Raw genomic sequence first — 14,067 nt, forward strand, 5'->3', positions numbered from 1 at the left:
ACAAGCGAATTCAAAATTACTTTTGAAGAGAGGAAAAAAAAAATCAAGATTTTTGTGGATGTTCTGGATGTCCAGTAATCAGCGATTTGAAGGTGGGGACAAGTCTGAGAGGAGCTCATTTCCACTTTCAGGCTGTGTGAGCAGCAGGGATAATTCAGGCAGGAGGAAACCCTGTAGAGGACTGACAGTCCCCTTATTCTTGTAGGACAAGCCGGCCAGGAGGACTTGGAGGGAAGCAGTGTTGGTGGCATCCACACATTCCCCTGAGGGGCGGGGGTGAAGAGGTGGTGCCTCTAGGACCTCAGGTTGGAAGAAAGGGGCGCACACTGTGTGTTCACGGGGTGACGCTCTCCTTTTGGTCCAAGACTGGTCCGCTGATGAGGGACGGGATAGGAGTGCTCACTCTCTTGTGTGTCCTATTTAGAATCAGATTCACGTTCAATGACTATGTCCTTGTAACACCTTCTATCATTAATTCACCTTGTTTTGAGCGTCTGACTTTATAGAGGTTTTGCATATATTTTATTAGCTATATTTCCAGGTACTTGATTTTTTTGATGTTATTTTAAGTGGTATTTTTCTTTTAATTTCATTTTCTGTTTGTTGATAGAAATACTGGTATTTAGTCATTATCTTGCTAAACATGCGTAGTGAATCTAAGTACAGAGTTGGATAAAATGATTAGTGCCCTCATCCTAATGGTCATATAGAGAACACTGCCCCTAATGGATTTAGGATGTATCTGAATACAAGGGGTATTTACAAAAATTGACCATATACTGGGTCATTAAGCAAGTGTCAAAACACTTCTCACGATTGAAGTAATATAGAGACCATGTTCCCTAACCACAGTACAATTAACCTTGAGGTCAGTAACATAAGGACGATTAGTTCTCAAACATCTATTGGTGCCTGTTTGGGATTTTTCTCCTTACCATGGATTTTACGAACCTAGCTGTGGATCTTGGAAAAATTTATACGGCACCTTTTTCATTTGGCACCTTGAACCAAGGACTGACATGTCCCCACATGAGAGTAGACAGGACACTTCTTACCTGGATTTGGGGATTTGTGTGTGGCTGGGTGTAGGAGAACAGGAAGGGCAGGGGGTCACTAGCTCCTCTGAGTCCCTCGGACACACCCAGCACAGTTAGGGGAGTGGAGATGCTGGGTGGCAAAGGGCCCCGACCAGCTTCAAGCTGACTAATCCTGGTCGGAGGGTAAGGGTGGGAGGGGGAGAGACAGGAAACAATTACCTATGTTCAGTGTGTTTTGTTGCTACTTTGTACTGATTTCTGTTAAAGTATAACATACATGCAGCAGAGCACACAATTTATGTGTACAACTCAGTGCATTATCACAAAATCAATACACCTGTGTAACCACCCATGTCAAGACATGGCAGGTAAGCAGCACCCCAGAAGCCCTCCCCTGCCCAAGCCGCTCCCACTCACAACCCTTGTGTTAAAAATGAACTGGGGATTTGCTCTAATCCGGCCTCCCAAGGCAGCTGACATGGATGTGAGTGTCACGAAGGAGGTTTATAGGCACAGATCCCCGGGGATAGGAGGCACACGATGATACGCCACATCGCGTGGGACCTGGGAAGCACCCAGGTGGGCCAGGAAGCAGAGGAGGAGAGAGCAGAGGTGGTGGGGCCTTTATTGGGGCCTTTATTTGGGCTCTTGCAGGAAGGAACAGGCAAGACACGGTCGGTGCACTGGGTAAGCTTGGGACTGGACTGGATCGTTTGGATCATTTTGGTGGGCTCGGGCTATGCGGGTGGGCTCTAGCTGCCTGGTGCTGGGGCGGTTTAGGGCCGGTGGGGCTTTGATAAAGGAGAGAGTTGAGAGTGAGGTCACTGAGCTGGTTGGTCTGTATGTCAAGGTGTGCTTGCAGCGGAGTCGTTCCCCATCTCTGGGAACCCGCCTGCCCTGGGCTCGCAGTCTCTCCAGGATCAAGAGCATGATGCCAGAGCATCAAGGAAACAGAACATAGGAAAATGTAGTCAGTGCAATCTTCCTTCCTCCCCAAGGGTCCCCTTCTCTCCTGACCTCTAACCCCACGGGTTGGTTCTGCGTTTCTGAACTCTGTGTAACCAGAAGCACACAGCTCACACCGCTGCGTGCGCGTTCTCCTTTCGCGGTGCGCTTGGAGATGCAGCCGAGTCGCTGTGCGTTGCCGCGGTTTGTTCATTTCCGCTGTTGTACGCTGTTCTGCTGTATGATTTCTCCATTCTTCTGCTTGGACCTGACTCAAGTCCCGCTGTTATGAACATGCTTGCGCATGTCTCTGGGCGCCCGCCCTCACACGCATTCTGTTGGGTCTGTCCCAGGGGTCGAAATCGCTGATCTAGCCAGGGTACCACACCTTAGAGCTGAGCAGATAAGCCCAACACTGCACAGCACGGGACGTGCCATCCTGCGTGTCCGAGAATCTCTGTGTGACCTTGGTCAGGGGCCGTTTACACTCTGAAGCCGCAAGAGCGCACAGAGTGGTCACTCTGCCTCGACCTTGCACAGCACGCGGATTGATGGATGATTGGTGTATAAAGTCCCTTCTGTCCGAACCTTATACAGTAAATGTATTGATTTAGGAAGTGGTTTCATTTCATATTTGACTCAGATTACTAACTCCAGGTGAGTACAAATACAAAATGTTAGGAGAAAAAAAGAAAATTCAGAACCCGTTTTTCCTTGGTTTACGTGTCTGGGATTTTAATTTAACAGCTTTACAGCGTAGCCTCTTTCTCTCGGCTTCCTCACACCGACCTCTTGCTAGAAGCTGATGAGGCGTCTCTAGCTCTCTGAGAGATGGTGGAGACGTTACCGGTTTTATCAAACCACTCAACTTAACTATGACTGGCTTTCAATAAATGTTGGTTTCTTTATTCCAATCAGCTGTAAAACACTCTACAATCTTAGTTATTAAAGTCTTACTACTTTTTAAAAAAAATATAGAGAGTATTTTTATCTCTCATTACTGGGTCTTCTCTGCCCCTTATAAACAAATTCTCAGAGTCAAAAAGATCTACAAACCTATTTACACTGTATTATCCATACTAATTTAAAAATAGGATTTTTCCTTTGTCCCCTTTTCATGTTGAGATTTGCAAAAAAGCACGGGAGAAGTTTCAAGAATGCAGAATTATTACATACCCTCAAGTACTATCAATTTTGGTGAAATTACATACCCAGGCATTTAAAGGGGGGGGGGGGGAAAGACCTCACAGAAAGAGTTACTGCTTTTATTCTTCAACGATAGTCATTCTACTTTAACGTTACATATAGGGGAAAAACTGATCAGTTTACATTTTAGTATAATGGGTGAGAAATACTTTATTCACACGGATGGGCGTTCTCATGGTGTGCGTCGGGTATGTGAGTTGACCCAGCCTGGTGGGGTCATCACTTGCCAGGGGGGTCTTGGGGCTGAACTCATGGGTTCCTGAGGGACAGTGAATCAAGGATGCTGTTTGGAACTGATGCTGCTTTATCTCACCCTAGAGACCCCTCCTCACACTCCCCCCCAGCCCCCAGTAACCCGGAGTTCAGAGTGTTTGGATAAGATTCCAAAGAGGCTGCTTTGCCCTCTAAGAGGTGGCACCTTGTCATCTCAGTCATTCACATCTTAGTAGGAAATAGTCCATCAGCTCCTTTACGGAGAGCTGAGTTTGCCTGGAACTCAGAGAGGTGCTGGGCCCCCGCGAGCGCGCCGCGTGGAGCCCCGCTCGCCTGCCCTGTGCCCCGCCCAGCCGCAGCCCCGACTCCTAGGAAGTAAATCATCCCGGGGCAGGGCCGCCCTGCCCACCCGCGCCGCCCCCGCCTGCCGGCGACACTCCCTTCCGCCGCTATAAGGGCCGCGCTCGGCGTTCTCCCCCGACCTCGCAGGCAGCCGAGCAGCGGGTAAGGCCGGGCAGGCATCTGGGCCGGGCGGGGGAGGCTCCGATCCGCGAGCACCCCGCGGGGTCCCGCGTCCGGTGGTCATCCCGCCCCGCCGTGCGCCCCGCGGGGTCCCCGTGTCCGGTGGTCACCCCGCCCCGCCGTGCGCCCCGCGGGGTCCCCGAGTCCGGTGGTCACCCCGCCCCGCCGTGCGCCCCGCGGGGTCCCCGTGTCTGGTGGTCACCCCGCCCCGCCGTGCGCCCCGCGGGGTCCCCGAGTCCGGTGGTCACCCCGCCCCGCCGTGCGCCCCGCGGGGTCCCCGAGTCCGGTGGTCACCCCGCCCCGCCGTGCGCCCCGCGGGGTCCCCGTGTCTGGTGGTCACCCCGCCCCGCCGTGCGCCGCGCGGGGTCCCCGAGTCCGGTGGTCACCCCGCCCCGCTGTGCGCCCCGCGGGGTCCCCGAGTCCGGTGGTTACCGCCACCTGCCCTGCGCCCCACCCGGGGTCCCCGGCGCCGCGTCCCCGGAGCTAGGCCGGGCGGCCTGCGGCCGACAGAGGTCGCTCCCTGGGGCCTGAAGGCGGAAGCCGAAGCCGAAGCGAGTCCGGAATGTTTCTCTCTCGGTGACGGTTTGCAGGCAGCCCCGGCGGAGCGGCTTCTCCTTTCTGCGGCTGGAGGCAGGGAAGGGAGGCCAGTGCGATCCTGGAGATTATTTATCAGCAACAACAGTAATAATTCAACTTAGGACTTACACGCCGGGCAGCTAGCACGACTGTTCCTCTTCCCCGGCTGTATGTGCGCTGAGAGTCGAGGTCAGGTGGGGAGAGTGCTTGGCTGAGCTGAGCGAAAGGCCAGGCGCTTCACCTGCAGACCCTCCCTGCCCGCAGGAGTGACAGAGGATACTTGTCACCTTCTCCTTGTCCGGCTGCCCGGCCTGACCCCGGGGCCTGTGTTGGGTTCCCACTCTCATATCCTTCACCAGCTGTGAGACTGGGGACCTCTCTAAACACCAGCAAGTGAATCTCAAAAATGAGGATACTTCTGTCTCTTTTGCTGGAATTTGCTTTTTTTTTTTTTTTAAAGAGCTCCTGACTTTTATTTATTTATTTAATTTTTTGGGCTGTGTTGGGTCTTCGTTTCTATGCGAGGGCTTTCTCTAGTTGTGGCAAGCGGGGGCCACTCTTCATCGCGGTGCGCGGGCCTTTCACTGTCGCGGCCTCTCTTGTTGCGGAGCACAGGCTCCAGACGCTCAGGCTTCAGTAGTTGTGGCACACGGGCTTCAGTAGTTGTGGCTCGCGGGCTCTAGAGCGCAGGCTCAGTAGCTGTGGCTCACGGGCCTAGTTGCTCCGCGGCATGTGGGATCTTCCCAGACCAGGGCTCGAACCTGTGTCCCCTGCGTTGGCAGGCGAATTCTTAACCACTGCACCACCAGGGAAGTCCCTGGAATTTGCTTTAATGAGTAGCAGGTAGCTATGATTTTCTAATAGAAACATTCTTTTTCAGGTAAAAGTGGGCAGTGGATTCATGGCTCAAATGAATCAGAGACTTGAACCCTCCAGAGGGTGGGAAGTGTGCGCTCCCACGTGTGGTGGGGAAGGGCCCAGATGCACCTGTCTGCACGGCCAGGGCCCTTTAGGACATAGAGTCCTGATCCCCTGTCACTGCTGAATCCTTGGCCAGTCGCCCCAAGCTCCCACATTTGCGCACGTGGAGTGTTCTTGCCCTCCGCGAGAGAGAGACAGAGAGAGAGAGACAGAGAGGGAGAGAGAAAGTACAGGTTCGTTTCAGGGTATTTCAGAGTGGCTGGCCTGAGTTGAGGAGGAGATAGGGAAGTGGCATTGCTCGTTGGCTGGTGTGGCAGCGGGCAGCTCGGGGCTCTGCTCTGTGTTGCAGCCTCACCATGGAGCAGCTGAGCACAGCAAACACCCGCTTCGCCTTGGACCTGTTCCGCACCCTGAACAAGAGCGATCCTGCCGGCAACATCTTCATCTCCCCCTTCAGCATTTCATCAGCGCTGGCCATGACCTTTCTGGGCGCCAGAGGCAATACCGCAGCGCAGGTGTCCAAGGTCAGCAGAAACTAGCTTTCCCAGCTGGTGCCTACCACAGACCGTACCAGAAAGTTGTGCCTTTGAGCTCTTGCAGCGCATTTGTAGAAAACTGTATTTCGGTGTTCAGCATTGTGTGTTATATTATATATTATACTTCATGAAGTCAGACTTTCAGAAAAAGCCCCAGGAAAAATCCACTGGGATGCAGGCTGTCATTCATGATCCAGTCTTTACTGAGCACCTGTGATGTGCCAGGCTCTGTTTTTTGTGGGACTGAGGCCGGAGCAGGAAGAAAGCTGACAGCCCCCCGCTGTGCGCTGCTTCTGTTCCAGCAACGCCACGTCCTCCCCCGCCCAGGCCTGTCCAGTTTCTGCTTTGCCTGTGGTGCTCAGCTACTCACATAATGTCGGCTGTGTCTTGATACTTTTGAGCATAATGACACCTAGTCGAGAAGTCAAGGGGACACGAGAGCCTGTGACTCCGTGTTCCTACCCCTGGGCCTGGCACCAGGTGTGCCCTGGTGGGCTGTGACCCCCGTTCCTGTGTGAGCAGGAGGGCCCTGCAGGGAGAGGGGGCGGGGATGCTGAGGGCCCTGCCTCTCCTTGGTGGGTGTGGAGGGCACCTGCGTGCGGGGCGTGCTTTATGCTGAGCGGGGAACTCTGGCTTTCCTTGAAAAGAGGGGTGAAAGTGAAGGTCTTTCTAACACACGGGTCACAGATTACGCTGCACTTAGAGCCAGGGAAGGTCCAGCCCGGATTCACGTTTATGGGCCTGTTCCAGCTGCAAAGCTTCTATTTCTGTACTTTAGGAAAAACCAACCTTTTTCATCACTGCAGATACAAAAGCATTTGAAAGTTTTCAAAAATCCACTTTAAAAAAAAACCCCGGTACTAATCACTGTTAGTCGTCCGCTGCAAGGTAATCTGAGCTTCTGTTTTGAGGCTTTCCAGGAACTTAATAAGCTCAGTAAAGAACAGCCTTAAGTTTTTACCCCCATTTCCACTAAAGAGATCCGTCACAGCACCCCCACACACATTCCATATCTCAGTGAGTAACTGGACTTTGTACAGGGTGGAGGTTCGTTTCTTGTCCTTAAAAGCAAGGAACCAGCCCAGGCCTCATAAAACCATAAAGGGACTCTAGATGTAACTGATGTATGGGAATTAAACTTTGCGCCATGTTAAGTTTAAAGAAATTATTGTTAAGTAAGTGAGTTACTGATGCCAGTAGTGCAATTAAAAAAAGTAAAAACCTCTCAATCTGTACTATCTTTGTGTACTTACATAGCTGATGATTCTTATTTTTACTGTTTATTTCTGAGAACTTTCAGTAAAATTATATTTGTATAGAATATACATATGAACATACCACTTATGATTTTTTGGGAAAAAAGCAGACTTGTATAAATATTTAGCTTGTTAACCACTCCTATTTGTGGAACTATAATTATAACAAAAAAGTGATGGGAAAACAGTTTCCAATATACTTATTATGTTTCACCAAGCTATACATTTTGGATTTTCTATTATTACTTGTTCTCCAACGAAAAGTGACTAATGATGTTCTCCAATAAAAAATGAAAAATGATGATGGCTGGGGATCATCAATAATTAGTAATATTAATTTAATTTGATGGCAGCAAATGCCAAGGTACCAGCTTATAATTTCAAAATAAATGGTTATAGAAATAATGTTTTCTTTCTTTTAGGCTCTCTATTTCAAAGGGGTTGAGGAGATTCATTCAAGATTTCAGAGTTTGAATGCTGATATCAACAAACATGGAGCTCCCTATATTCTGAAACTTGCTAATAGGTTATTTGGAGAGAAAAGCTATGATTTCCTCCCTGTAAGTACTTTGCTCTTCATGTTCCAAAACTGACTAGACAAGGCAGACTTTTTTCCAGCACAATCAAGTCACAGAAGTCAGCTTTAATTTTTATAAACATTCAGAAAAATGATCTAGAATGAAAACACGACAGACAGTATTCCCATAAATGGATGTGATTTCATTTTCTAGTCTCCACAGTGAAAAGATTGACCCTGGCTGTTTTGCTAAAGCAAGAGTGAATTCCATAATTCACTTTCAAGTACAATCAGTATTTGCTTGTTTATGAAAATGTTAGTCAAGGGGTAGAAAAGAATTGGTAAATTTTGTTTTATTTTATTTGGGCTGTGCCGCGTGGCACGTGGGATCTTAGTTCCCTGACCAGGGATTGAACCCCTGCCCCCCGCAGTGGAAGCACAGAGTCTTAACCACTGGAGCACCAGGGAAGTCCTCAGGAATTGGTAAATTTTATACAACACTGAAACTACTGAACTGTACACTTAAAAGTGCTTAAGATCGTCAATTGAAGGCTATGTGTTTTTCACTATACTAAAAAAAGTAGAAGGGTTAGAATTTTTTTTGTTACAATGAAGTATGCCTTTTGGGACAATTTCCGTTGCTTTTAAGGATTTTAGAAAATCATTTCTGTATGGAGTAGGAGTTACTCACATTTCCTTTTTTTTTTTTTTTCTTAAACAGGAGTTCTTAGCTTCAACTCAGAAAATGTACGGCGCTGAACTGGCCAGTGTGGATTTTCTGCAGGCCACCGAAGACGCAAGGAAGGCCATAAACGAGTGGGTCAAAGGGCAGACGGAAGGTGAGCGAGGGCAGCCCTGGTCGTACACACTGATGCTTCCTTCCTCCTCCCGCCTCCCCCCGCCTCCCCCCGCCTCCCCCTTGCAGGTGACCCCCTCTCCCCTTCCCTAGCCCCTCAGCCTGACCCTGGGGGGGGTCCACCTTGCACTGCCCAGGGCCAGACAGCTTGCCTTCTTTCTCTCTTTCTTTCTTTTTCTTTCTTTCTTTCCTTCCTTCCTTTTTAAATACATTTATTTATTTTATTTATTTATTTTTGGCTGTGTTGGGTCTTCATTGCTGCGCGCAGGCTTTCTCTAGTTGAGGCAAGCGGGGGCTACTCTTCGTTGCGGTGCGCGGGCTTCTCATTGCGGTGGCTTCTCTTGTTGCAGAGCACGGGCTCTAGGCGCACGGGCTTCAGTAGTTGTAGCACGCAGGCTCAGTAGTTGTGGCTCACAGGCTCTAGAGCGCAGGCTCAGTAGTTGTGGCGCACGGGCTTAGTTGCTCCGCGGCATGTGGGATCTTCCTGGACCAGGGCTCGAACCCTTAGTCTCCTGCATTGGCAGGCGGATTCTTAACCACTGCGCCACGGGGGGATGTCCGCAGACAGCTTTCAAATGTAGGAATTCCTCAAAGTGGAAATGTAAACATGATTCAACTGAAGACGCTAAATGTTTTCTACCCATAAGTTCCCCAAACTACATTTTAAAATGAAAACTAACATTGACTGTAGACTAAAAGAGATGAAAATCTTGTGAATCAATATTTACAAGCCGCTGTGGTCATAAATACTTTTTGCCAACATCTTGTCTAAGAAACCAGGGTCGGGAGGTGGGGCTGAGTCTCCTCAGGCCGTTTTTCTGGTTTGTGTTTCTGTCGTAGTCACGGAACGGTTGAAGCACCCACAGGACACCTGTGTTCCTTCCATAAGGGACTGTCACGGCCATGCCCCATCATGAGTGGGTCCTGTGTTTCAGGGTTAGGCATCTAACTTGGAAGATTTGAAGAAGGGATTTATTTATTAGTGACTAAAAACATTTTGGTTAAGAAATTTTTCTTTTCCTGAAAGAGAATGGCCAGTCACAAAATGAGGCCCACTGTTTATCACACATTCCAGAAAAGAAGAATTTTCCTGCTTTTAGCCTTTAAACAATTGACTTGTTTTGAAGCATCGGCCCTTTGGGGGCAGTTTGTGTCACCCTGATCTGCCCCTCGAGTTGGTTTATTTAAAGTAGAAGCACCCCAGGGGGCTTGGCTAACTTAGTACCATGTTAAAGGAAATTAAGTAGAAGGAAGCATTTGAGTTGCATTTCATTGCTAATCAAAGGTCAGTTCAAATTTGGAATTCTGACAGGTGGATTTTTAAAAAGCTAACTTTGTCTTTTTAGGGAAAATTCCAGAGCTGTTGGCCTCAGGTACGGTTGATAGCATGACTAAGCTGGTGCTGGTGAATGCCATCTATTTCAAAGGAAACTGGCGGGAGAAATTCATGATGGAGGCCACAAAAGATGCACCTTTCAGACTGAATAAGGTGAGGGGAGGTGACCGTCTAGATGACTGTGTGCTCTAAAGCCACGCTGACAACAATGTTAGTGATCTGTGTTTTAATTGTTCAGAAAGACACAAAAACAGTGAAAATGATGTATCAGAAGAAGAAATTTCCGTTTGGCTACATCAAGGACCTTAAGTGCCGGGTGCTGGAACTGCCCTACCAGGGTGAGGACCTCAGCATGGTCATCCTGCTGCCGGATGACATCCAGGACGAGTCCACGGGTCTGAAGAAGGTGCGGCACCCCCCCCCCTCCCCGAGTGATGCGCGGACCCTGTGTGTGTGTGTGTGTGTGTGTGTGTGTGTGTGTGTGTGTCGGGTGTAGGTGCTTGTTCTTTGTTTAGTGAGGTGACCCGGTGTTCCTTCCCAGTTTCCTGTCACTCCTTTGTAAAGTAGCCCATCTGCATGTACCACTGCGAAGCTCCACATGTATTTATTTATTTATTTATGTTTATAGAGGCTGTTATTATTGAGGTATAATGACATGTAACATTATGTTAGTTTCAGGAGTACAACATAATGATTCTATAAATGCATATATTATGAAATGATTACCATAAGTCAACATCCATCACCATACATAGTTATAATTTTTTTTTCTTGTGATGAGAACTTTTTTTTTTCCTGCGCATATAATTTTATTTATTTTTTTATTGTACTTTAAAAAATATCTTTATTGGAGTATAATTGCTTCACATTGTTGTGTTAGTTGCTGCTGTATAACAAAGTGAATCAGCTATGCGTATACATATATCCCCATATCCCCTCCCTCTTCCGTCTCCCTCCCTCCCTCCCTATCCCACCCCTCTAGGTGGTCACAAAGCACCAAGCTGATCTCCCTGTGCTATGCGGCTACTTCCCACTAGCTACCTATTTTACGTTTGGTAGTGTATATATGTCCATGCCACTCTCTCACTTCGTCCCAGTTTCCCCTTCCCCCTCCCTGTGTCCTCAAGTCCGTTCTCTATGTCTGCGTCTTTATTCCTGCCCTGCCCCTAGGTTCATCAGTACCGCTTTTTTAGATTCCATACATATGCCTTAGCATACGGTATTTGTTTTTGTCTCTCTGACTTACTTCACTCTGTGTGACAGACTCTAGGTCCATCCACCTCACTACAGATAACTCAGTTTTGTTCATTTTCATGGAAGCCCCACATTTAAATGTTCACCTACTATCAGTGTACAACATGGTGGGAACATCTAAGGTACAGACCAAGTGTAACGCTGGCCAGTGGCAGCTCGTGGAGACTCCCTTAGATGAACTTCAGAGGAACGTGCCATAAATGAGGACTGTTTCATTAAAACACTTTTTAAAATTAAAAACCCTCAAACATTATAGTATATAGTTTCACCATGTGCTATAAAATCTGCTCATTCTCACCCCAGTCCACGTAGATTGTGCATTAAATGCCCAATTGCTACATGACAGAAAAAGATCCATGTGACCTGTTAGTCTGAGAGATAAGCCCACTTCCTAACCTGAACTTTGCCTGCGGTTTCTGTTATTTGTCATTTAAAGGCAATGGTATCTCTTGCCAGGACCAGGAAGAGGCAAAACTGTGAAGAGTGAGGTTTTTCTTCAGTGTCTCTGGCCTGTTGTGTGCTTTTCCCCTCCCCATCCCTGACCAAACTTGCTACTGGAAGGCGTTTAATATTAGCCATTTGCAGCTCTAGAGCATAAGTTAAAACCAGTGTGTTCCTTCTTTCTATTGTATTTCCATATTTGTCCGTTCCTGAATATAAAAAAGGAAGTCTGGAATTACCAGCATCAGTAGAAAAGTGGAACGTGCTTCTGTTCCAGTGCAGTAGCAGCAATAATAGTAACGACAGTAGCTGACGTTACGCAGCGCTTGTATAGCGTGACTCATTCAGCACTTATGGTGCTCCAAGTACGTACTACTGTGATCCCATTTTAGATGAGGAACTAGGCCCATTTCTGTTTTTACCAATGAGCTAAATCTATTAGAGATAACTTCAGCTGTGTGAGGTTCACAGATCACCACAGTGATCACTGGGGTTCAGGATAAACAGAATAAAATAAATGGAAGAAAGCTTTAAAATATCCTCTTGCATCACTCGACCAATTAGGGTAATTTTAGCCGGGATGGCCAGTGATCCAGCGTGGCAGGGGCTTGCTGAGTCCTGGGTGGATGGGCCCTTGGTGGCTTGGAACGCAGCTCGGTTCATTATCACCAATAGCCAGAAAGAAATGAAATCCTCCAAATGGAATCTGTTTTGGTACAAAACATGAAGGAAACTAGTGAGCAGCTGATATGGGCCCATTCATTCAAACAATGCTTCATTAACTTACTTACATCACATGATTTCAGCTCTTCTTTTTGCCCACTCTGAATCCAGATCGAGCAACAGCTGACTTTGGAAAAGCTGCGTGAGTGGACCAGACCCGAGAATCTGGATCTCCTTGAGGTCAACGTCCAGTTGCCCAGGTTTAGGCTGGAGGAGAGCTACGAGCTCAGCGCTCCGCTGGCCTGCCTGGGTGTGCAGGAGCTCTTCAGTAGCAAGGCTGACCTGTCCGGCATGTCGGGAGCCAGAGGCCTCTTCATATCGAAGGTGGTCCACCAGTCCTTCGTGGAAGTGAACGAGGAGGGCACGGAGGCGGCGGCTGCCACCGCGAACGTGGCCACCTTCGCCATGCTGATGCCGGAGGAGGATTTCACTGCCGACCATCCGTTCATTTTCTTCATTCGGCACAATCCCTCCGCTAACATCCTGTTCCTCGGCAGACTTTCTTCCCCATAGAGACTAGAAATACAAGGTCAAGCTTGGAGCGTTTTACCTGCCCTTTCAATGGTGACCATTTTCATAGATCTTTACCAGTAAAACTACTATCCAAAAATGAATCTTTAATCTCCTTTGTAAGCTCAGTTCTGTTGGCTGGTTACACCCATTAACTTGGCATGGGTATCTGTTCTTCTTTTTTTATGCTAAAAAAATCCAGTGATTTCTTTTGAATGCATCAAGTTAAAAAAAGAAAGAAAAAAATCAGACGATTCTTGACAACGTAGAAATCTATGAAGTTGCTATACTTTCCTGAGAGCCGGGGGGAACACGGTCACTCTGTCATCTGTTTTACAGATAGACTTTTGGAAGCCGTAATATAGAGACACCCTGATTGTTGAAGGGAGGCTTAAAAACAGATATTCAATTGAAATACCGCAGAGCGCCCCAATTAAGGGTCTGCGTTATGAAGACAGACTTGCCTTGGCAATGTCTCTGACCCTGTGTTCTGCAGGATTTGTATCCCATTACAGCCCTCCAGGTTTCAAACTATCAAAGAGCCACCTGGTGATAACCTAACCCCTCCCATTTTTTGTTCTCCCTTTTCCCTCCTGATATGAGTTGGTGTGGGATCACAAGGAATCAAGCAGTAGGTGTCTTACCATGAAAGATGCCAAGGAATGACAAAAAGAAAAATGTCGTAGGAGATACTATTAAGCAAAGAAGTGGCGCAGAGATCTCACTGTTTACCGGCTTCTGCCGTGTTTTCTGATAAAGGCTCTTGACGTCCATAATACAGTACAGGTTTTTATGGTAATGGGATGGCTTTGTGCACCGCTGTGGTGGGAGATGGGGTGAGGATGTACTCTGATTAATATAACCCTTTGTCAATGCACTCCTTGGAAGGGGGCGTGAAATGCTGCATCTCTGTGCTCCCCAAAGCTGGTGGGCTGGTTAATAAAGTTTCCTAAGATTCTGCAAACCAGACTGACCTCAGTCCTCTTCTTGTTTCTCCCTGATCTCAGACAAGCCAAGACTGCAAAAGGGGGTCCTTGGCCTGACCAATGATCATGTCTGTGCTGATAGGGAGTGACTCTACAGCACAAAACAACATTTCAGCAAATCTCACGTTGGCAGCGTTTCTTCCTTCTTGTTTTCTTAAGATACTTACTAGCACCTGCCATATCCCAGGTGCTTTTAGCTACGGGGACAACAAGAAAAGCCACGGTCACTGCC

The 14,067-nt window shown here is 48.0% G+C and overlaps 1 protein-coding gene across 2 annotated transcripts; it reads left to right on the forward strand.

Moving 5' to 3' along the window:
- Window positions 1-3,773: 3,773 nt before the first annotated feature.
- SERPINB1 (serpin family B member 1) lies at window positions 3,774-13,813 on the forward strand. Of its 2 annotated transcripts, none has more exons than XM_082346158.1 (7): window positions 3,774-3,905; window positions 5,770-5,944; window positions 7,635-7,772; window positions 8,451-8,568; window positions 9,932-10,074; window positions 10,160-10,327; window positions 12,451-13,813. In XM_082346158.1, the coding sequence occupies exons 2-7, from the start codon at window positions 5,777-5,779 to the stop codon at window positions 12,850-12,852; spliced, it is 1,137 nt and encodes a 378-aa protein (XP_082202284.1). In that variant the 5' UTR covers window positions 3,774-3,905; window positions 5,770-5,776; the 3' UTR covers window positions 12,853-13,813. The 2 variants fall into 2 exon arrangements, with proteins under 2 accessions (XP_082202284.1, XP_082202285.1); XM_082346159.1 differs by lacking the exon at window positions 3,774-3,905 and adding an exon at window positions 4,483-4,860.
- The last annotated feature ends 254 nt before the right edge of the window (window positions 13,814-14,067 follow it).

The sequence above is a fragment of the Balaenoptera borealis genome, assembly GCF_965194805.1.
Source record: "Balaenoptera borealis genome assembly, chromosome: 12".
Taxonomy (NCBI): Eukaryota; Metazoa; Chordata; class Mammalia; order Artiodactyla; family Balaenopteridae; genus Balaenoptera; species Balaenoptera borealis.

Coding starts and splice junctions, on each gene's coding strand:
- SERPINB1 (XM_082346158.1), top strand. CDS start 5,777: ATGGAGCAGCTGAGCACAGCAAACACCCGCTTCGCCTTGGACCTGTTC. Junction 5,945..7,634: donor CCGCAGCGCAGGTGTCCAAG/GTCAGCAGAAAC, acceptor TCTTTCTTTTAG/GCTCTCTATTTCAAAGGGGT. Junction 7,773..8,450: donor AAAGCTATGATTTCCTCCCT/GTAAGTACTTTG, acceptor TTTCTTAAACAG/GAGTTCTTAGCTTCAACTCA.